This window comes from Mus musculus, chromosome 13 (assembly GCF_000001635.26).
Source record: "Mus musculus strain C57BL/6J chromosome 13, GRCm38.p6 C57BL/6J".
Taxonomy (NCBI): Eukaryota; Metazoa; Chordata; class Mammalia; order Rodentia; family Muridae; genus Mus; species Mus musculus.
Window position 1 is genome coordinate 34,162,538 of NC_000079.6, and position 23,646 is coordinate 34,186,183.

Here is a 23,646-nt window from a genome sequence, read left to right on the forward strand (position 1 = left end):
GAGAGACAGAGAAGTTAAAGGGTTAGATCAAGACCCGAGCTTTACATGATAGCAGCTCAGGGTGTGCCTGCCTGTCTCTGAAGACCCTGTCCTCCCGCCATGGTCTATGCAGTTCTTTTTTACAGCTTTCTCCCAGGATCATTGCTGTTAAATTATGTTAGCTAGGTTAGAGACTTGCAGAGGTGGGCCTGGGAGGTGGTGGCTGCTAAAGCGCTCAAATTGTGTCCGTGTCTGGGCAAAGGAAGATGCTGAGAGTGGTTTCAGTCCACTAACATGCGCTCCTGGGAAGAAGGAAAAAGGACAGAGGTAGTTCAGTGGGTTCCTAGAGATCGCTGGCAGACTCCTAGGCGAGGCTGAAGGTACCAGGCTAGAGCAGGCGGAGGCCCTGTTCTAGGCCCCGCCCACTCATGCTCGCCCCACCCCACCTCGGCGCGCGCATCTGAAAGTGAAAGAGCGTTCCGCTTTTCGGAGCTCGCTCTCTCTGGTCTGGGAGCCCGCGCCTGCCCGGTCTCGGTGCTGTGGCCCGGTGGCTGGCGGGATGGAGGAGTCTCGGGCCGCTGCGGACGCGGACGTGTCGCTTCACAACTTCAGTGCAAGGCTGTGGGAGCAGCTGGTCCACTTTCATGTCATGCGGCTGACGGATTCGCTCTTCCTGTGGGTGGGAGCAACGCCGCATCTACGCAACCTCGCAGTGGCCATGTGCAGCCGCTACGTGAGTGTGGGCGGGGCCAGGAACTTGATGGCGATCTGGGGGCGGGGCCTAGCCGTAGTTGGGGGTGGGGTTGGGGGGACCGGTGGACCTCAAGGTGAAGGATCTGGGGTAGAGGGTGGGGACCGCTAAGAAGGGTTTGGGAGGAGAGAGACCAGTGGGAGTGAGGCTGGTCGCATGCGGCCCTGAGAGACATTCTTGAGGAGCTTCAGTGTGCCCTGGGGTCCTATTCTGAACACCTCAGGCTGGAGTCTCCTAGGGCTGCTTCTTGACTTGCGGGAACCCCGGAGTCAACCCACACGTGGACCACCTTAAAGGGAACTCATCCCAGCCCCTGAGCTCTGAGCTCACCAGAACATCGGCTCTCCTTGCACCAGCTTCCTGACATGTGCGCGTGCTACGTTTTACATTTTACATTGGGTTTAGACAACTTTTGTATTGAACTTGGAGCTTAGATTTGAGTGTCTGATAGGTACTTGACCAACAAACTCAAACCTTCCCCTTCTGTGACCTTTCATCTCTGTATGGGCAACTCTACCTATTCTGAGTGCTCTCTGGCTGTCTTTGGCCTTTCTTTCTCTCACAGGTCACGTGCCCAGAGCCTCTCCATCTCCAGGATAGGGGGTTGAATCCAAAGCTTTGCATGTGCTATGCAAATGCTCCACCACTGAGTTAAACTGCCTGTCCTCATCTCTTCCTTGAACACACCACTCATATTGGATGAAGGACTTACCTTACCCTCGGATGAGCTCACTTTGTGTGGGGGGCACATGCATATATATGCACCCAAATTTAGGAACATGCATGCACGTATGCATGCATACCATACACACTACATATAAGCAAAAAGATAAAACAATAAGATAGATCAGGGATTGCCATTCCTCTGCTAAAGACCCTTTGAGATGAATTCAGAGTATGATACTGAGTTTCTAGTGATCCCCACAGGGCCTGTTGCTTCTTAGTGTTCTTCCCTGCCCAGTTATTCCAGTAGTACTGGCCTCTGAAGTTTTAGTGATATAAGGTGAGGTTAGTGTCTAGTACCTCTCAGGCTGCTCATTAAGTCACTTGGTGAGTTGTTGAGACCTCTTCAGGGCGTCCTTTAAGTTGTAGCCAGTCAGGCAGTAAGGTCTTACTTCGTAATCAGGTTCTACTAAAACATGGCCACATCTATCTATGCAGGTGGAGAGTATGGCAGCTCTAGTCCTACTAGCGGGCTTGTGGCTGCTGACACCTGAATTATTTTCTTTGTGAGCATTCATAGAAAAGTTGTGCTGGTCCATGGAGGACAGTGTTAAAGATCATGTGTGTGTGCTCCTCCCTTTGCCCGCAAATTTGTTCTGGCCACAACAAACTTTGGAGAACACAAATCACAGGATGAAGTTGCTTCTCTAACTGGCCTGTCTGGATAGCGGCAGGGGTTTCAGTACCCAGGAGGGATGATGCCAGCCAAGCCAGCCTGAGGGTGGCTGGCCTGGGATGGAAAATGGTCCTGACCTATGGCAGGGAGTTGGAGGAGGTGCTCCCACCTTAGTAAATGTGTCCTTGAGCATGTGTCTATGGAGACCAATTATTTGACAGTAATTAATTATATTAAGAACAGTAACAAGATGGGGCTTAAAATTTTATTTTTGGTACGAAAAAGCCAGCTGGTAAGGTAGATTTACTTCAGTAGGCTTCAGTGTAAACACTGTACATTTCAGCTAAATGTTGAATTAAGAGTCTATAAAGAACAGGTTTATGATTATATTTTTGTATCAAACAAAAAGATAGAAATTGAGTAATTTTATACTGTTCTTTTTTTCTTTTTAATCTTGTTCGGTATATACCTGAAGAAATTCTGAAAGTGACCTTAAGTTCTTAAGAGATGAATTATATAGTCTCTGCCCTGCCACACTGTCTGGGAGATACTCAATCTGTTAAGTTGTCTCAACCTGGACAGTGAGTGAGGCAAGTGCACCAGACCTGAGCAGGTTAGTGAGAGGGCCTTTTCCTAGTCAAACAGCTGCTTTTTTTTTTCCTTTGGTGCCAAATATTGAACCCAGGACCTCGTGCATGCTAGGCAAGCACACTACTGTGTTTATACTTCATTGTTTCTTAGCCAAAACAAGATCGGTCAACCATTTCATACAAGGCTTTAACTTGGCTCTTTGGATACTGATAGCTGGTGTCTTTTCAAAGTTCTAAGTCATTTACTAACCTTCAGAAGTCCTCACAAACCATGCTCTTGTAGGCTTTCCTGCCGAAGGCAGGCAACTTGCTTCTTAGCTGGGGAACTGAACCAGACATCTAGAGACCCTGATCTCATTTCTTGTTGTGGGCTTACTGAGTTTGTTGGCTTCCCTCCTGGTCGGAAAGCCCGTCAGCGTACTTTGGAGTTTGGGTGTTTTTTTTTTTTTTGGTTTTTCGAGACAGGGTTTCTCTGTATAGACCTGGCTGTCCTGGAACTCACTCTGTAGACCAGGGTGGCCTCGAACTCAGAAATCTACCTGCCTCTGCCTCCCGAGTGCTGGGATTAAAGGCGTGTGCCACCACGCCCAGCTACTTTGGAGTTTGTAACACAGAAACAACCCCTGTATGTGAAATCAGTCTTAGAAACCATTAGCAGCTCCATGGGTCCCGTTACAGGTGGCTTCTGTCTGCCCTAGTTCTACTGTCTAGTCTGTGTCTAGGTCACCTAGCTTGGCTGTAGACAAGTGCCAGCCACTAGGGACAGTTGTACGTCCTTTCCTTGCCTTGTGTGGAACCCAAAGCTGCCCAGCTGACAGTAGGAGAATCCACAGTATGTTCTTTGTTCTTTTTCTTCTTCTTTAGGACCCCATCCCTGTGTGCACCTCCCTTTTTGGAGACACTTCTGATACAACTTCCACCGGCCTTGCTCAGCGCTTAGGTATGTGCCCAAGGCTAATGCTTTGACACTAGCCGGATGTGACCCACGGTTTCATGTCCTAGGGTAAATGCCCTCAGAAGTAAAGGATCTGCATATGACAGACGACTGCCTCGTTGGCACTGGAAGCTGACTTCTGTCCCATGGTCTTTTACGGGACACATCTACACTTACCTGTCTCAACTGTTTCAGTGTTATCACGATGCCAGGGAACTTTCCAGAACTTTCACCATCCTTCTTGGTTCTCCCCTTCAATCCATGAGCTGATTTATTTTCTTTCAGTGAGTGTAGCATCTCCTTGTGGGAGAAAATGAATCCTGCTCAGCGGCAACTACTCAGGGTGGCTCCCTGGGCCTCTTGGCAATTTCTGTAGAGCCTGGTAGATGTCACTACTGCAGGGAGGACTGTTTCTCCGTCTCAGTATGACAGGCGAAGAGTTTGGTGAAGTGAACGCAGAGTAGCTGTTTAGTGAAGAGTGTGAGGGTAAAGGCTCCCTCCTTCCACATGTGCTTTTTAAAAAAATTACAAATACTCAGGTGATTTAGGTCAGAATAACTTATGTTCTGTGATCCCCAGTCCCTGTTTCCCATGGCTGGTATGGACAGGATGCCTTCAACAATGGCTCAGTCTTGGACAGGATTGTTATTAGACGCGTTCTCACGACCGGCCAGGAAGAACACCACAGACCAGAATCTTCTGCGGCAAAGCTTTATTTCTTACATCTTCAGGAGCCAGGGTGCAGGAAGCAAGAGAGCAAGAAGCAAGAGAGCAAGAAGCAAGAGAGCAAGAAGCAAGAGAAGAGAAAACGAAACCCCGTCCCTCTTAAGGAGCATTCTCCTTCGCCTCGGACGTGTCACTCCCTGATTGGCTGCAGCCCATCGGCCGAGTTGACGTCACGGGGAAGGCAGAGCACAAGTAGTCATAAGATACCCTTGGCACATGCGCAGATTATTTGTTTACCACTTAGAACACAGGATGTCAGCGCCATCTTGTAACGGCGAATGTGGGGGCGGCTCCCAACATCTCCCCCTTTTTCTTTTAATAAGAGCAAATAGGCCACCCATATTAATGAGAGTGGAGATAGAGGTCAAATCCCCAGTGTGTAGGTAAAGGAGCCATGTACAGGATTAGCTCTTAGGCTTACAGGCTTTTACCCAGAGCAACCCTGACCTGCTCCCGTGTCGTTTTGCCTGGGGGAAGGGAACTAGGACACTGAACCTTCTTGAAAGATGACATGTCTCCCTAGAATAGGCTCATATATGCCGCAGAGCCTTTCCATTGCAGTGCTTAGCCTTGCAACTCTCTCGGGCTGCTGAAGCACACTCACTCTATCCCGTGCAATGAGTCTAGCCTCATGGGATATAAGAGCTGAGTGGCCAGCGACCTATTGCCTAAGCATAGATAACCATATATCAGGGGGAGCTCCATGTTCTAGTCCTGCAAGCGCCTGGGCAATAACCACCTTGTCTCTCCTAATTTGGGCCTTAAGCTTACAGACCAATCAAAGAAGCAACACTAATCCACAGCAAAGTGTATCTCCAAATAATATTAATCCCACCCATTTTTTAAAGAAAGAAAATGCTGAGGAGATCCAATTGGGTAATCCTTTGGTCAGGGACAGGTCCAAGCGCGTGGAGTTGACCTGAAGTCTCAATTCCCGAAGGATCTGTTCAAATTCAGCCATCCAATTCTGTAACATATACTGAAAAAGACTTTTTGACAAATTAGCTGTCCTAGTAAATTTAACATACTGAATGGAAATAACACACAATCCCGGAAACTTTTGTTCACATCCCAGCTGAGTTATTTGTCATAATACATCTAGTTGTATCTGGACAAGATCTATGAGTTGATTAACCAGCATGAGACCTCTCTGTATCTTGACATTAGCTGAGGCCTGTTCATCTATGACTGTAGTCACTGAGGCTGACAAAGTGTTAATGGTGTCAGTCATCTGGACCTGTCCAGACAGAGCCAAGGCTGTCTGAATTAAGGCCAAACCCAGTTCCTAGTTAGTGGTAAAAAAGCAGGAGAATACTTGAGCATTATACATCACCGTCATTGGGAGTGGGAATGTCGACATTATCCCCCAACGCTGCTCTCTTTTTATTATTGACGCCCTGGACATCACCAAGACGAGGGACATTAGTATTCCCTTGGTCAGTCTGGATTTTTCGGGTGAGTCTTTCTGGTACCCAAAATGGGTTGTCTTCATTCTGTGGGAAAACACAGATAGCTCCCCTGGATCTTATCAAAATAGGATCCGGGCCATACCATTTATTATCAAGGACATTTTTCCATTTAACCATCTCATTGGGCCTATCTGGCTCTGAACAATGACGTTCAGCCGCAGTATGGCCATGAGCATCAATATTTAAAAAATTGAGTGTAAAGAGTGCCAAAGACACCGACACTCTTGGTGCTCGGGGTACAGTCTCCTCAAAAGTTCCCCTCTTCTGTTTTATAAGATAGGCTTTGAGGGTGCGATGCGCACGCTCAACAATACCCTGTCCTTGAGGGTTGTACGGAAGTCCAGTCAGGTGGGTCACGTCCATCTGACGGCAGAACTGTTGGAATTTTTGAGACGTATAAGCTGGTCCATTATCAGTCTTAAGGAGTCTGGGTTTCCCCCAAGCACTCCATGCCTCAAGACAATGTTGAATCACATGTGAGGCTTTTTCTCCGGTTAACGGAGAAGCAAACATGATGCCAGAACATGTGTCAATGGACACATGGAGATATTGAAGTTTTCCAAAGGAAGAAACATGTGTAACATCCATTTGCCAGACCTGTAGAGGTCGAATACCGCGTGGATTAATTCCCACATGAGGAACTGGCAAGAACTCACAGCAGCTTTGACATTGAGTAACAATGTCACGGGCTTCTTTTCTTGTCAAGGAGAAACGACTGCGTAATGTTTCAGCCGTCACATGAAAATTGTTATGAAAATTTCTTGCAGCCTCTACCGGGGATGATAGGGCAGCAGCCACCACTTTAGTGGCCTTATCTGCCAAATCATTTCCCAGAGCCATGGGGCCAGGTAGGCCTGAATGGGCTCTAACATGAGTAATATAAACAGGAGATCTTCTAGATAACAAAACTAATTGTATCTGCTGAAAAATATTGGCAACTCTACTGGAAGGCTTAATCACTCCAGCCACTTCTAAAAGATTTACTGCATTAACCACATAATAGGAATCTGACACAATATTAAGGGGTTTTAAAAAGGTTTTTAAAACTTCTAAGACCACTAAACATTCTACCACTTGAGGTGAATTTTCATTATACTGTTTGGATACCACTTTACCATTAGCCACATAGGCACCTATGCCAGTTTTTGATCCATCAGTATATACCACAATCCCATTTTTAAGTGGGTTTCTTACTGTTATTTGTGGAAACACAACAGATTGATTTTGGGCAAACTGTAAGATTGGATGCTTTGGATAATGGTTATCTATTTTTCCTGAAAAGGAGGTAACTAAAACTGCCCAATCATTAGATGCGGCTGCCAAGGTTTGAACCTGTGCAGCGGTATAAGGTACAATTAAAAGATATGGACTTTGCCCAAAGTGGGTGATTGCTGCTTTTAGACCTTTAAGGGCAAGCTGTGCAATTGCATCAGGATACCAATCTATTATTTTAGCTGGGGATACGTTTGGATGGATCCACAACAATGGCCCATTCTGCCACAAAACTGCAGTTGGCAATTGTGCTGTCTTAAAGACACACAAACTGAAAGGCTGCGAATCCTCAATACGTTGTAATTGTGCATTCTGTAAGGCTTTTTCCACTTTTTGTAAGGCCTGGTTAGCAGCTAGAGTAAGAGTCCTAGGGGAGGAGATATGAGGATCTCCTTCTAAAATACTAAACAAAGGCCTTAACTCAGCGGAAGGAATCTTTAAAAAAGGTCTGAGCCAATTAATATCTCCCAACAGCTTTTGAAAATCATTTAAGGTATGGAGGTGATCTCTTCTTATCTCTACCTTTTGGGGCACAATCTTATCTGGGGACACCACAGAGCCCAAGAATTGTCCTGTATCAGAAATTTGGACCTTTTCTGTGGCTATCTGTAAACCCCACTGACTTAAAGTTTTAAGTAGAAAAGGATATGCCTTTTGTAGCATGGTAAGGTCTTTATGGCACAGGAGGATGTCATCCATGTAAAGGAGCAAAATTAAAGAGGGGAATTGTTCCCTCACTGGCAAAAGAGCTTCTTGCACATAAAGTTGACACATAGTAGGACTATTGGACATTCCCTGTGGTAAGACCTTCCATTGATACCTCTTATCAGGTTCCATGTGATTAATAGAGGGGATGGTAAAGGCAAATCTGGGCCTATCTCTTGGACACAAAGGTATAGAAAAGAAACAATCTTTAATATCTATAATAATTAAATTCCAGCCACGTGGTAAGGCGGAAAGTACAGGGAGACCCCTCTGTACTGGGCCAAATAAGTTCATTTGCTCATTAATGGCTCTGAGGTCATGGAGCAGTCTCCACTTTCCTGACTTTTTCTTAATTACAAAAATTGGAGTATTCCAAGGTGAGGTAGAGGGTTCAATATGGCCTAATTTTAATTGTTCCTCTACCAGTTGAATCACAGCTTCTAGTTTTTCAGAGGATAGGTGCCATTGAGGAACCCACACTGGGTCCCCTGTTTTCCATGGTATGGGTCGTGCTGCCCCAATGGCCGCTAAGGAAAACCCAGACCCTGTCTGTCTTGGTTTCCATTAGGTGAGATGGGCTCTATCCTTCCCTGTTCTTGATGTCCTAACCCTTTTCCTTCTTTATAACCCATCTTTGCCATGATATTTTTTGCTTTAGTTGAATACCCTCCCGATGGGGCGTTTTCATTGGACAAAATAAGGCCCAGATGCTGCATAATATCCCTTCCCCAGAGGTTAACCGGGAGTGGGAGCACATAAGGTATGAATTTCCCTTGCTGTCCTTCAGAGGATTCCCACGTCAAGGCAACGGAGCTTATAGTGGGACATGATTGATATCCTAGGCCCTGTAATGAATGAGATGACTCTGTGGTGGGCCATGCTTTGGGCCACCAATGTGTAGAAATTATACTTTTATCTGCTCCGGTATCAAGGATGCCTTCAAACTCTTTTCCGTTGATCTTAAGGCGGAGCTTAGGTCTATCATTTAAAGATACAACCAAATAGGCAGAATCATTTCCTGAGGAGCCCATTTTCTTTATCTCAGGTCCTGCAGATTTCTCCCTGGTATTATCAGGGAGGAGCAGCAGCTGAGCTATCCTATCTCCTTTACTAATAGAAAAAACGCCCTTAGGGCTTGAGCACAGGACCTGTATTTCAGGGGAATGTTGACAATCCATAACTCCAGGGTGGACTACTAAGCCCTGCAAGGTGAGTGAACCCCGGCCGAGAATAAGGCCCATGGTTCCCGGGGGCAAGGATGGTATAGGCTCCACCGGCACCGGCTGAATACTCATTTGAGGCATTAGTAGGAAGTCGGAGGCGGCACGCAGGTCCACCCTTGTGGGTCTTCCTGGGTCGCCTCTCTGACTGCTTCCTGGGTCCTGACAAACCGGTTCCCATATCTTTGAGGGCCCTGGGACCGAGGGCCCGATGACCCGTTTTTTGGCACATCAGTTGATTGACTATCAGGTGGGGGAAGGACTCTGCCCTTTATATCCCTCACAGAGCGACACTGGTCAGCTCTATGATAACCCTTGCCACACTTAGAGCAAAGAGTGAGAGTCCCTCCCTGTTTATCTGGAGCTCTGCAATCTTTCTTAAAATGCCCAGGCTTTCCGCAGTTAAAACATGTCCTCTGATCATTTCTGCTCATGGAGCGGTTTTGGGATTGAAGGATGGCAGCCGCTAAACCTGCATTGCTGAGAGGTCCCCCAAGCTCTCGACAGACCCTGAGCCAGTCTTGTAAGCCTTTGTTCTTTCTTGGGGCTATGGCCGCTCGGCACTCCTTTGTGGCTTGCTCATAGATTAGCTGTTCTATTAGAGGCGCAGCTTGCTCTGACTCTCCAAAAATACGCTCTGCTGCCTCTGTCATTCTGGCCACAAAATCTGAGAAGGATTCCTGAGGTCCCTGGATTATCTTTGTTAACTGACCAGTGGTTTCACCTGCTCGAGAGAGCGCCTTCCAGGCCCTAATAGCCGTGGAAGAAATCTGGGCATAAGCTCCCCAATGGTAGTTTGTCTGATCAGCAGAATAAGCTCCCTGACCCGTTAACAAGTCAAAAGTCCAATCTCTCTGCTCTGGAGTCAAAGCAGCTGCGTTTGCTCGGGCCTGCGCTTGTGCAGCTTCGTGCCAAAGCGCTTTCCATTCCATGTATTTGCCCATACTAGGGAGAGCGGCTTTTACAACCGTTTGCCAGTCAGCAGGAGTTAGTGCCATGCCAGCGAGCCTGTCTAACTGCACCAAGGTAAAATTAGCATTGGTTCCGTATTTACGAACCGACTCGGCAATTTCCTTAATTTGTAAGTATTCTACCGGAGCGTGGACACGCCCACCCTCGGCTCCTTCAAAGACCGGAAATGCCTGTTGTATTTTCCTTTGTTCCTCTCTGGGAATGAATGAGTCTGCGCACTGCCTCTCTGCGCACTGCCTCTCTGCGCATTGCTGACGCACTACGCAGGGTGGGGACTCCGCATAGGGCGGACCTTGAAGCCGACTGCCCTGAGGCCAATCAGCAAACTGGCCTTCGCCAGCCGCTTTTGGCTTTTTTCTTGACCAATTAGCTGGCTGGTAATGGGCTGCTTCTTCCTCCCAGTCTGTTTCCTCAGAGGAGGATTCTTCACCTGCTTCAGAGCTACTAAGAGCTGGCTCCCTGAGCTCATCTAGTGACGAGTATCTCCTAGAGACCTCCGCTAATTGATCTTTCTTCTTTTCCCTTTTTCCTCTTTTTCTTCTAATCTCTCTCCAGGTATTCCTACCTAACCTTAACTTTTCCTCGGGTTCAAGACCCTTGGAAAGGCCTGTATACTTATTTTGTGTACCATATTTCCTCTTTGTTCCTACTCTCTCTCCCCGCTTTACTTCTGATAGCTTGTCCTGAATTTCCTCTAGAATTTTCAGCCCTATCTTAATCACTTGATAACATGTGAAAAGGAACAAAAGGGCTCCTAACACCAGAAAAAATTCAAGGCCAAATATACCTTGTAAAGCCATTTCCCACTTTACTTCTGATAGACTGTCTTGAATTTCGTTAGAAAGTTCAAGACCAGGCGTACCTTGTAAAGCTATTCCCCACTTTACTTCTGATAGACTGTCTTGAATTTCGTTAGAAAGTTCAAGGCCAGGCGTACCTCGTAAAGCTATACTTACTGGTATCCACCGTTCCCCAGCTGAAAAGTTCTGAATTCATACAGTTGAATCCTTCTTAACAGTCTGTTTTATGGGAACCTTTATTACCGCGACCCGCAGTTCTGGTTCTGGAATGAGGGATCTTCCTTGCGCCAGTCCCGAGTTTTTTCTCGTCCCGGAATTCGGCACCAATTGTTATTAGACGCGTTCTCACGACCGGCCAGGAAGAACACCACAGACCAGAATCTTCTGCGGCAAAGCTTTATTTCTTACATCTTCAGGAGCCAGGGTGCAGGAAGCAAGAGAGCAAGAAGCAAGAGAGCAAGAAGCAAGAGAGCAAGAAGCAAGAGAAGAGAAAACGAAACCCCGTCCCTCTTAAGGAGCATTCTCCTTCGCCTCGGACGTGTCACTCCCTGATTGGCTGCAGCCCATCGGCCGAGTTGACGTCACGGGGAAGGCAGAGCACAAGTAGTCATAAGATACCCTTGGCACATGCGCAGATTATTTGTTTACCACTTAGAACACAGGATGTCAGCGCCATCTTGTAACGGCGAATGTGGGGGCGGCTCCCAACACAGGATGCCCCCGACAGTGGCTCAGGCTTTGTGTTTTCCAGCGTTTCTAGTCATTTCTGACTCCAGCAACCCCAACGTCCTCCCGAATCCTGGCTAAAGGGATGTGGAAGGAAACAGCCCAGCCCCCTCCCACCCTCCACCCTCCCATTTTGAGATGCTCATATGTCAATTGTGTTCAGAGTTGTACAAAGAAAACTGTGTCATCTTGACCAGTAGTAACTCTCACTTTGAGTCACCTACACACGAGCAGCTACCACGTAGCCCAGGAGGGACACCACCAATTTTGGAATGCTTCAGACTTGTCTTATTTTATGGTCAGAGGTCAGGAAGAACAGAGGACATAGGAATTTGCAGGGTCCTTCTCTAGCCTGGAAACAGACTCACGAGCTGTTTCACACACTGTTTTATTAGGAAGTAGTTTTGAGTTTATAGGAAAGCATTTCTGTTGAATCTGTATCAAGGCTTCTAGTTTTTGTTCTTTCCTTTCTGTATTTGCATTTTCTTCCCACTGAGTAACTTGAAAGTCAGTTGGGGACAATGATGCTCCTTTGCTTCTGAGGGCTTCCTTGTGTATTTTTAAACACAGAAGTGCTTATGTCAAGCAGATTCTTTTGTGCTCTTATCTACTTAGAATTGAGGGAAGCAGACATACATATGGAGGCAGGATGCTGAGTTTGGGTTGCAGTGACAGTCCCTGGTAGAGAAGGGTGGCATAAATTTGTCTGGTATGCCATGAATACAAGTTTTTTTTTTTAATTAAATTATTCTTAATGGGTATATGTGTATGTCTGAGTGTGGGTTTGTGCGCATGAGTGTAGTGCCCACGGAAGTTGGCAGATAGTGTTGAAGCAGGTAGTTATGAACTATCTGACATAGGTATTGGGAACGAAACTCCAGTCCTCTCTAAGAACTGTATGTGTTTTTAATTGCCAAGCTATCTCTACAGCCCCTAAGTTATAACCCAGGCTGGCCTCAAACTCCTGTTCTTCCTGTCTCTGCCTTTTTAACATATCTTACTAGAGTTTGACACCAAAGATTTTATACCAAAAATTGCAAAGTTGTCTCAATATCTATGAGCTGGAGACCTGATACCTAGTTTTGTGCAAAGTGCTTCTCAGTAACTCAGTGACCTGTCGTGGCTGCTGGCATCTTTGAAAGGTCTGGTGCTTCAGCCGCTCAGATTAGGGACTTGCCCAGCAAAATCCTAGGTTGACTGGTCTCTTGGGCTTGGACAAGTATCAGTAATATATAATAATAAAGATAGGAGTTTTCTACTTTAAAAAAAATGTAAAAACATCCATAAATGAAAGGAATTAACCAGACATGCTGGCACACATATGTAATCTCAAATCCTAGCACTTAGGAGGCAGAGGTGGAAACTAACCATAAGCTTTAGGCCAACCAACTCAACAAAGGAAAAAAAAAAAGGAAGAGGAGGAGGAGAGGACATGGAAGACAGACAAAAGCAGACTAGCTGAGGGCTGGGTTGTAGGGTTCTCAGTAGCCATGGAAACATCACATCACAACTCTCCGTGGATGAGGAGACTTTGGTCACCTTTCAGAGCTGAGATGAGTCTGGAAGTTTAGTCACAGACACTGTGGCCCCCTTAACAGTTAGACCAGTGGTTCTCAACCTTTCGAATTCTGTGACCCTTTAATACAGTTCCTCATGTTGTGGTGACCCCCGACTATAAAATTGTTCTTGTTGCTACTTCATAACTATAATTTTTAAAGAACAATGTCTCAGTTCCTAAGACCATTGGAAATCCGTGTTTTCTGATGGTTGCAACCCACAGATTGGGAATTGCTGAATTAGACTGATTGGAAGTACACTACAGTGTGCTCCTATTGAGAGAGGATGCCCGTGCCACTGCCACTGGGAAGATGGACTAAGCACGGTGTGATTTTTATGGTCTCTTTCTGGCTGGTCTTGGTAGATCTCACTATCTTGCTATACTTGACTTGTTCTCAGATCATTGTCTAACTAGCGATTCCCACACTCCCCCCATACCTGAAGGAATGGATGGGAGCCTCTGGGCACACTGCGTGCAGAAGAAACTCATGGCTGGTCCTGCTGTGTGTACTGAAAGCCATCGTAAAGCACTGCTTCCTATGGTGACCAAGCAACTGCTTCGATCCAGATGTACTCTTCCTCTTTCTCCTCTTCCTTTGTTTTTTCTTTTTCCTTTGTTGAATTGGTTGGCCTAGAGCTTAGGGTTAGCTTCACATCTCTGCCTCCTAAGCGCTAGGATTTGGGATTACTTATATGTGCCAGCATGTCTGGTTAATTCCCTTTATTTATGGATGTTTTTACATTCCTTTTTTTTTTTTAAAAAAAAAAAAAAAAGAAAGAAAGAAAAAAGAAAAAAACAGACCATGTATGGTGGCACATACCCTTAATCCCAGCACTCAGTAGCAGAGGCGAGTGGATCTCTGAGTTCGTGGCCAGTCTGGTCTACAGAGCTAGTTCTAAGACAGCCAGGGCTACACAGGGAAACCGTATCACCAAAAACTAATAATCCCCCAAAATAAAACAAAACGAACCCCGGTTTTATTGAGATGTAATTCATGTGCTATATATAGTCCACCTAGTTATCCTCAGGGCAAAGGCAGGGCTCTCTAGAGATACATCAGTTGCCTAGTCAATGGAATATTCCCCAAAATCCCTTTATCTAAAAACAAGTAACCCCCAAACAAACCAGATGCACAGTCTTGGATGTTTCTTTTCTTTTTTCTTTTTTGGTTTTTCGAGACAGGGTTTCTCAGTATAACCCTGGATGTCCTGGAACTCACTCTGTAGACCAGGCTAGCCTTGAACTCAGAAATCCGCCTGCCTCTGCCTCCCAGGTGCTGGGATTAAAGGTGTGTGGCACTACTGCTTGGCATCTTGGATGTTTAATAAGAAAATAATTAAATGGTCTTTGAGATTCAGAGACCTTACTGCCTTTGATTTACAAAGGAGAATCTGGAGCCCAAAGAGGTTTTGGGCTATGGTAGATCAGGGAAAAGACCCATGCTTGAAGGTGGCTTTGTCTCTCTGCCCTCACGGATACCCTGCTGGGACTGCAGGGGAGAGTTGCAGAGGCAGGGCAGAATCACCACCTGGATGAAACATGGTGTCTTCCACAGCAGGCTTTAGCCATGGTATTGTGGCTATCCCAGCCTTCCTGCCTGCTTTTCTGCCTGTAGATGGGGGTGAGGTCACTGGAATAGAGAGGGGATTGATGTTTTGACAGGGGAGTAGTAGTTTCTGCCCCTGCCCTGGGCATGGGTGAGGCAAAGGGAAGAAGAGGTCAGGCCACTGCCCAGTCATTGTTGAGTGAAACGCTGGCTTGGACTCGCTGCCTGCTTCTGCTCAGGGTATTGCCTTCCAGATCTGGGCATGCAGCTGGGCTTCATATTTGGAGTTTGGTCAATGCCTCATCTATATTGGTTCTAGAAAATGCACACTCACATATATGCATGTGCATATATATATATATATATATATATATGCATATATATGTACATGCATAGAATATACACTTCTAGAAGGAGAAAGAAAAATTATAGAAGTGGGTAGTAGTGATGGAGAACTTTAATATTTTAATTAATATTATTATTTTTTGAGATAACAAAATCCCCAAATCTCCAAAGCCCTGTGTAGAGATTTCCAGATATTAGTGTGTGTGGTCACCTGAGAGCGTTTTAGCAGTGACTGCTGGCCCCAACACTATGATCTTTCTCCTGCAGGAGTCAGGATGGGCCAGACTATGCTGTTCTTACTGAGCTATAGCAGCTCCTGGGATACTTGTACTAAATCCCCTGTTCCAGAGCCTAGCAGGGGCTAGGTGTCCGTTTGCATGTCCAGCCCTTGAGGAGTCTCCTTCAAATCCTTGTTCTCTTTGCAAGCAGCTTCCCAGCTCTAGGCAGGTCTGTGAACACGGGACTCACAGTATCTCACTCGTGGCTGTCAACATGTTTTCTTTGTTTTTAGCCCGGAAGACCAGCAAACAGGTGTTTGTCAGCTACAACCTCTCCAACACAGACAGTAACTTCACGTTACTCGTAGAAAACAGGATTAAGGAAGAAATGGAGACCTTTCCGGAAAAGTTCTGAGCAGCAGAAGGAAGAGTTTGTAACGTGTATATAAATGACATTGAAATAAACAGGTTGTTTTTTGTCCTCATGCTTCATTTTACTTTGTTTTAAAAGGGTTCATTTCTGGGCTTTCTCCTCTAAGTATGGGTGTCAGAAGGCTCAAACTGATGGCATGGGAAGCAAGAAAAGGGAACAGACGATACACACCTCCTGATTGCTAGTGCTAGAGGAAAGGGGAGGAAGTGTATCAGACAGAGTTTTAATACATCAGTCATCACTCCGTCCGTTCATTCCTGGTGAGAGTCAACAGCTGTGGTTTGGTTAGGATTGAGTGCAGGGCCTGAGGCTTCTAACTTGTGAACTGAAAGGTTAGTACTTGGGGGCTTCCCATGTGTTCTCTCTAAGCCTTTCATGGTTACCTCACTTGTGCTATTTTAAGCCAGACCTGAACCTTAGTGTAGCTTTGTAGATTTGGGGCTCAGTGGAGTCTAGATTTTTGAACCCATTCTTTCCATCTGTGAAATGGCAATGATCCCTAACTTGCTGGGTTAAGTGTGTAGAAAGACTCGGCAAAGTGACAGGCTGTGACAGATGCCAGGTTTGGTTTTAACTTTGTTTTTTACAGGTACCAATGTCTCAGGCCCCTTTGCACTTACCTTGGCTCTCCTTCTCCCCTTTCTTCCTACTACCTGCCCTTCGGCCATGTTTAATTCCTGGCTACTACTTGGGCTCTAATTGTGTTTTTTCCACTTGAGGTTCATGTGTTGAGATCTACGTTTTGACAAAAGGTGACCACCATTGCCAAAGAGCTCTAATCTTTGGGGTCCCCCTGGACCCTCCTGAGTTGACAGTTCAGGGCCTATCATTATTTTGCACAGTGTCAGTGGGTTTGCACCGAGTCAGGCAGGGGCAGGAAGAAGGGCACTTGGTAGTAATGGTGTCTGTGGTTTGAAGGCCCGCCTCCTGCATATTTTGACGCCAGCCTCGGTAGCCTTGGCCAGTGTTTCTGCAGTGTGGAAAGCCCAGTGGGAAGCTCCCTAGGACAGAGTAGTAAGTGACACAAAATCAGCTATGGAGAGAAGAGTTTGGTATAAATGCTTTATTAAAGAAATATTATTTTCTTGTTAAAAAATACTACATTAGAGAAGAGAGTTTTGTGTTATCAGTCTTTCCTCCCAGAATCACAGTGTAGATAGTCATTCCTTGTCCTCTCTAGGAATCCTCAGGCCACGGATTAGCAGAACACAAAGGAGGGAAAAAAATTCATCTTAAATGTGCAGGATTCTCAGATGGTTTTGAGAATTACACTACATAAGCATTTAAGTTTAATCCGATCTCAGCCTCTGACTACCTTTTAAGACTAGGACTCTTAAAGCAGAGTGAGAGGCCCCACCATCTGCAGGGCGAATGAAGGCCGCTCACAGAAGAAGCCTTGAAAGTAGTGACGTGGGGAGGTCTGATCAACGTGGAGGATTTTCTTACTCGTCCTCAGTGGTAGTGAAATGCCCTTTGTGGATACCATCAGGTGAGGTAGGGAAGACATTCCAGAGGAAATCTGTTAATGGGGCAACATTTTTATTTCTGTACATTTACATACAAATTTTCCCCAAAGGTACAACAGATGCGACACCATGCAGACACGCAGCTGTGAATGACAGTTCAGAGCTCAACATAAACTTGTGCTGTGAACAGGTACCGCCCCCTTCAACACGTACAGTCACGCGGCTCTTAGAGGAAAAGCACGCATGGTTGGGTTGCAGAAAGGACAGAGGTAGGGAGGCGTTCCTCACTAGACACAACACACCATATTGTTTCTCTAAAACACACACAATACATTAGAGTGAGGTGGTGTCATTCAGAACAGGGAGGAGTTGAAGTGTGGGCCTCCCTCAACCCATGTGCCACCCAGGGGCTGGGTGTGTGATGGTCACGAGATTCTTTGAATGGCACTTCTAGTTCAGGGACTTCTCGTTTGGCTCTGGGAAGTAGTCGTGACTGTGTGTGATACTCCCCTTACGAGGTCTGATTTTGCTTGCTTTCCATTTTGTGGCCAAACCCGTTATCAGCCCTGTCCTCCAGTTGCAGGTGGTTATAGTCTTAAAAACACAAAAACATCTAAACCTTTCCCCTATTTGTCTTGGGTGCTAATAAGTAGATATTTCCATAATATTTGACTTAATAAAGAGCAAAATGAAGAACTTGTCCCACCCCGTCTCAGCTGTTGACATTTGTGCATAACTTATGAAAACAGGTGTAGGGATGGGTGGAGAGTAAGACCTTTTAACGTTCTCCAGGGAGGGAGGGGCCCCACACAAAGGCCAGTGCTTGAGGAGCATCTGCCCACAAGGGACAAAGGGCCAAGTTTAGGGATGACAGCTTGGTACCAGGGAGCTGGGCTGTGGCCATCTTTCTGGAGCTAGGTCAGAGTGTCTGAGGCCTGGGTGCCTGCTGTCTTTCTCACTTGGTCAGACCACACAGCAAGCTGGCTCACAAGCAAGCTTTCCTGTTTTGGCTATCTTTCATGAAGGTGTTCTAGCAACTTCAGGTGTCCATGCACTGAAGCAGAAACTGAGCTGCTTAGTCTTTCCCTGAGGCTGGCATAAGACACTGCCAGCAGTCTGCCTTCTGGTTGATGGTCCTCTGGCCCCTGCCTCAGTGGCAGCTTCTTTGCTAATCCCTGATGGGTTGCCTCTGGTCGCTGCAGCCATTAACACTGTCTGCATTGGCCTAGTGTTCTTACCACTGTCATTTGAGGTGGAGATTGGAGACCTTGAAAAGAAGTTTCGAAGTGCTATACCTTGACACCACTAACCTAGTGATTTCTGCAGGCCAACACAACCAGTGTAAGCCTGCTCATGACTGCAAATGTCCCATTCTGTCCTTAACAGAAGGTTGCTGCCAGGTGACTTGGTAGCAGGTACCTGGGAAAGGTGAATGGTATCTTACAAGTTTGGCACGCAAAGGCTGCACAGATCACAGAGGCTTTGGAAAGAGAATGTGTACTAACCTCAAGGCATGGAAGAGGGATGACTGAGAGACCAGGGAGAGTGAAGGGAAGCTGGACTTAAAACAGGTATCAAGGACTGGCCACATGGCCGCCCTCCTAGACATGTTGGTCCTCAAGCAAAGCACTCAGGACCCCAGGCATCAAAGAGAACATAGGCCAGCTGCCAGAAACAGGGTTGCATATGGAATCAGTACTCTCAAGAGGGCTTGATCAAGGCGGCTGGATTCCACTGATGTCTCTATCAGATGTGGAAGAGAAGTGGGTAAGACTGTAAGAAACAGATCAGACAAGGAGCTGGAAGGGGCTCAACTCAACCCTTTTTCTGGCCTTTGAATTCTAGCAACTGTCATTTAGAAGTCACTTTGTTGCCTACATAGGCCCAAGGCCATGATTTCCCTGGAAGAGCACGTGGGAGAGACGCATGGCAAGAGGCAAGGCAGATGGTTGATAAGAAGCCACGATGCCCAGAGAAGCTGGTGCCTGAGCTGCTGCAAGAGGTCCAGAGGCTGGTTTCTTAGCAGCCCTGGTGCCCTGCTGTCTGGGGCAAGATGAGGGACACAGATAAAGGACATCCTGGGAGGCTGGTACAGGATGGGAGTTGAGCTTTGGTGAGTTATTGCTTTCTCTCACTTCTTGCTGCTTTCAAGGGACTAGAGGCCACGTGGACTGACCTGTGAGCAACCTGCACTCCTGCCCAGGGCCCTTTTGTGCTGAGTGAGTGACAGGCAGGAAGCCATTGAGGAAGACATGAGGTGGACCGCCTCCAGGTGCTGTGGGCACTGTTGTGATGTCAGAGTGGCAGCCATCCAAGCTGGAGCTCTCTATGGTATGTGCTGGAGACGTGAGTGGCGGCCATGTGTGGGACATCGAGACTCCCTCCTGGGATTTGCCTTTTTCTGTTATTTTCCTTTTGTTTGGAGTTCTGGAAGTGGCCACATTTTCAAGTAGTACTGGCAACAGGGCTGGCTGGGGAAGAGGGACCTTTGCTGCTGGAGCTCAGTCAAGGAAAGTGTCTTAGCAGAAACAAACATGGCTCCCACCTCAACACAACAGCTGCTGTGGACTTAACTAAGCAAACCGGGCGGCGGCGGGAACTGGCGCTTTCTCATCATGTAGGATTTCTGGTGAAGTATGGAAGTTTCCCCACAAAAACTTCCAGATCAAGTACAAAAGGATGATCCTGAAGGAAAGAAAGATTAAGCTGGCTCGTATGACATCTGGAGGCTGTTTTCCCAACACAGCATGGAAACTACCTAACAAACAGAAAGTAAAGTACCCAACTTTAAAATATACAGACTCTAGGAAAAGAAAAAAAGAAAAACAACAATTCATGTACATTTTCCTCTGTGTAAAATGTAGTCCCAAGGACTCTCTGCTTGAGAGGCACAGCTGTCCATGGCAGGGAGCCTGGAGGTAGGGGTCCTGGCCTACAGATGACCTCTGTCTCCTTGAGTGGAGAAGGAAATTGAGTCTGGCCTCCAGGGAGGGGACTGGCCACTGCATTGGTCACTTACAGGGACTTCCTCAGAGTGACCCTCACTCCTGAAGGAGGTTCTGCTTCATGATCAGTGGAGGGGGGAAGGGGATAAAGTGCTTCTCGTAAAAATGACCAAAATAAATACAAACATTGAATGGCAGAAAAGAAAGTCTTCAGAGGGTTATTTCCAGAGCATCTGGTTTCTCAGATGTGTTCCTCGGATGTCTGGAAAGACAGAATTCCCCACACCGGTTGAAAGTCTCACAATTGAGTGGAGTCAGCAGCAGAGATGGACTTCCTCCCTGGTCTGTAAACCTGTGTGCAAACTCTCCCCAGCCCTTCAAGCCCCGGGGGGACTGGTGGAATGGTGGCGTGGTCCAGCGAGCTACATAGTCTTCATGCCATTGGCAGTGGCCCCCTCTGGCAGCCCGTCACCCACTGCAGCCACGTCATGCAGGCCCGAGTAGTCCTTGAGCTCCGCGTTGGTGAGCAGCAAGGGCTGCTCTCCCTTCTTGTGTGGCAGCAGCGGTTGCCGTGTGTAGTGTTCCCCGTTGGCGATATTCTCAGGCAGGTTCTGGTTCCTGCTCTCAGGAAGCAGGAGGATGCAAATGATGCAGATGAGCGTGCAGCAGGCGAAGATGATATGGTGCAGGAAGTAGCCTTTTTGGTTGTGCAGCTCAATAATGGGCGCTGTCAGCATGCCAAAACCTGCACTGGCCAGCACCAGCCCGAGCCCACCACACCTGCATGGGGAGAGAGCACAGGCTTAAATGGAACATAAGGGTTTGGCGCAGGTAGGGTGGAATGGGAGCACAGGTTGGTTGGTATGTGCTAAGTACTATGGCTGTTAGGGTAAGCTCATAGCACTGTTCCAGAAACTCAGTGTTAGAAACCTCATCTCAAATTCAAATGTTGGTGGAATTCAGACATGGGAGGGAGCTTTAAGAATAATTAATATTAGAGGTAGTCAAGAGGTTAGGCCCCCTGTGACAGCAATTTTATAAAGCCTTTAGAAGGAGAGGAGAAGCCTGAGCTAGCATATTTACTGGGTCACCACTATCTTGATGCCCTGCACTGTCTTGGGATTCTGCAGAATCCCCATTATCTAGGGTCCTCACCATGTACAACCCCTTACCTTGAACCTCTCAGCCTCCAGGACCATAGCGGAATAAACTGTATTCTTTATAAATTGTCAATTACTACAATGGAGAGTGGATCGAGGCACTAAGGAAGTTCAGCCTCTGTATTGGGCCCTACTCTGGTTGGTTCCACCTAGTAAATCCCATAGGTTTGATATCCCAAGCTACTTTCATCTTGGCTGTATCTGAATTCCTGCAACTTTGAGCTCAGATGGGCCAAAGTCAAAGTGTGAGTCATTTATCTCTATTCCTCTGCCAAGTGAGGAACCCTTGAGAAGACACGTAACATTTTAGCACCCCTCCTTTCGTGTCTCTATCTTCTCTACTTTGACATGAAAACATTCCAGGGGCTGAGGTGCTCTGTAGGTACTAAGAAAGAGGTACAGTGTTGGGGTGAGACCATAGTGTTCAGGTAATGGGCCAGAAAACTGCCTGGTCCCCAGTCCCCAGGCCCAAGGGACAGATTGAGGTGGTTTTATCTTCAGAAGGAGGAATACAGTAGCCTGCCTACCTGTAAGAACATCAGGGAGAATATACAGGGATGTGGACTTCAGGAACAACCAGGTCTTTCCACCTATGGTAAGTGGATTTCAACAAAGACACACACCATGGGGCAAAGGGCAGCTGTACAACAAGCAGTGTTGGTGCAGCAGGGTAGTTTGAGTGCAAACGAATGAAGGCAGAGCCCCCTTCATAAGGCACAAAATAAACTGAGTCCCAGAAAACATCAGGGAAGATTGTTGTGACTTTGGGTCACCTGGGATTTCTTACAAATGCAGCCACAGCACAGAAGCTGACCAGCTAGACTTAATCAAAATTAATAGGTTTTTAAAAAACCCTTCAGAAGACATAATTCAGAAGTAGAAGCCACACAGCCAGGGGCAGATGCTTCCAAAGCCTGCCTCTGACAAAGGATATGTCCTATTGAACTCAACTTGGCTTCAAAACACCTTTGAGAAAGCCTGGAGTAAAGACAGAACAACATGTTGGTGAGATCCTAGAGGGGCTGGAGTTCTCCAATAGCCTCCTGGGAGCAGGATGGAAAACAGGTAGACATTCTCTTGAAAGGAAACAATTTTTTATATAGCTAGCAATTCCATGTACAAAACAAGTAAAACCATATGCACAGACAAACATTTACAAGCAAATGTTTATGCCTTATAGCACTGGGAACAATCCAAATGTCTATCGGCTGTTGAGTGATAAATAAAATGTGGCATATCCAGATATAATGGAATATTGCTTAGCCTTTCAAGGCATGAGACACTGACATGTTACACCATGAAAATTGTTGTACAATTCCATTCACATGAAATGTCTGAAGATCTGATCTAGAGAGACAGAAAGCAGGGCAGTGATTGCCTGGGGCTAGGAGGGTGAAACTGCAAAGGGGCATGAGGGTATAAGTGGTCTATAATTGATGGGTGAGGAACTGGAAATCTAAATGGATGAATTCTATATCACATACATGGCACTCAAGCTATTAACTCTCAAACTCTTCCAGCTTTGGATTCGAGGCCTGTCCTTACAGATCCCCATTACCCCACAGTCAGAGTGAGGCAGCTGCCAGCCTCACCTCTTCTTTGCAAGCTCCCAGAGACTGTACATCCTTTCCACATCACCATGGCTGCTCATGGTCCTCTCAGTAGTTCTTATAAGGGCAAGGCCCTCAGACTACTCCTGGGTTAATGTAGGAGACATGACTTGGTGCTCTCACTGCCTGCCAGGCAGTTCATGTGGCTCCTGTTGGCTTCCTTGGACTCTGCAGAATCCAGGCTAAGCAAGCTATGGAGCAGGTCCAGACCTCTCCGAGTCCTCCCTCTGGCAGACGGTATCCTCATGGTATATGTCTGTGTGTGTCTGTGCTCTAGAGGTGCTCAAGGGCAAGACCAAATCTTGCTCAATCTGTAGTCTCTGGTATTTTCTCAGCAACTGGCCAAGACTTGGTCAACTGGCCCTTGGGCATTACTTGACTTTATGTCAGAATTTTAAGATAATTTCCACCTTCCAGTATTCTTAACCTTTGCCTTATATGTGGGCTGGAAGAAATAATTTCTAATAAATCCGTGCCCATAAAGCACTGCAGAGTTAACGAGATGTCTCTTCCACAAACAGGGTAGAGAGACTCTGAGTGTAATAAAACAAACTGTTGTGTTGTTGGGGTACACATAGCAGGAAATGAGGTGGCCCCAGTTAACTCATGAAGGACTGGATCCTACCAATGACCGCTGAGCCTGTAGGTAAATCCTGCCTCAGGGCACTGTGGCTTGGAGCAAGGATCCAGGTAAGCATTGCCCAGGTCACTGACCTATAGATACCATAAGCCATAGAACTTAAGTCATTTGTTAAATATGACCAGGCTTGGCTAAGGAACCTCTTCCCCACACTTTCATGTCCTCAGTACTTTGTATAAGACAATTAAAAAACAAAACAAAACAAAAAACAATTGAGTGCTAAAAAGAGCCACCTAGGAAGT

The 23,646-nt window shown here is 46.6% G+C and overlaps 2 protein-coding genes across 7 annotated transcripts in view; one reads left to right on the forward strand and one right to left on the reverse strand.

Moving 5' to 3' along the window:
• The first annotated feature begins 426 nt into the window (after positions 1 to 426).
• Positions 427 to 15,635, forward strand: Psmg4 (proteasome (prosome, macropain) assembly chaperone 4). Of its 2 annotated transcripts, NM_001101430.2 has the most exons (3): positions 427 to 712; positions 3,524 to 3,599; positions 15,444 to 15,635. In NM_001101430.2, the coding sequence occupies exons 1-3, from the start codon at positions 539 to 541 to the stop codon at positions 15,563 to 15,565; spliced, it is 372 nt and encodes a 123-aa protein (NP_001094900.1). In that variant the 5' UTR covers positions 427 to 538; the 3' UTR covers positions 15,566 to 15,635. The 2 variants fall into 2 exon arrangements, with proteins under 2 accessions (NP_001094900.1, NP_001103985.1); NM_001110515.2 differs by lacking the exon at positions 3,524 to 3,599.
• Positions 15,636 to 16,620: 985 nt separating this feature from the next.
• Positions 16,621 to 23,646, reverse strand: part of Slc22a23 (solute carrier family 22, member 23) — a 166,118-nt gene continuing 159,092 nt past the window's right edge. For 4 of the 5 annotated variants that reach the window (XM_030247433.1, NM_001382849.1, XM_006516794.4 and 1 more), the window contains one exon: positions 16,632 to 20,774. In XM_030247433.1, coding sequence (XP_030103293.1) covers positions 20,417 to 20,774 — 358 coding nt within the window. In that variant the 3' untranslated portion in view covers positions 16,632 to 20,416. Of the gene's footprint in view, positions 20,775 to 23,646 lie in introns of all 5 variants that reach the window. The other variant, NM_001033167.3, reaches the window with a different exon arrangement.

Coding starts and splice junctions, on each gene's coding strand:
- Psmg4 (NM_001101430.2), top strand. CDS start 539: ATGGAGGAGTCTCGGGCCGCTGCGGACGCGGACGTGTCGCTTCACAAC. Junction 713..3,523: donor TGGCCATGTGCAGCCGCTAC/GTGAGTGTGGGC, acceptor CTTCTTCTTTAG/GACCCCATCCCTGTGTGCAC. Junction 3,600..15,443: donor CGGCCTTGCTCAGCGCTTAG/GTATGTGCCCAA, acceptor CTTTGTTTTTAG/CCCGGAAGACCAGCAAACAG.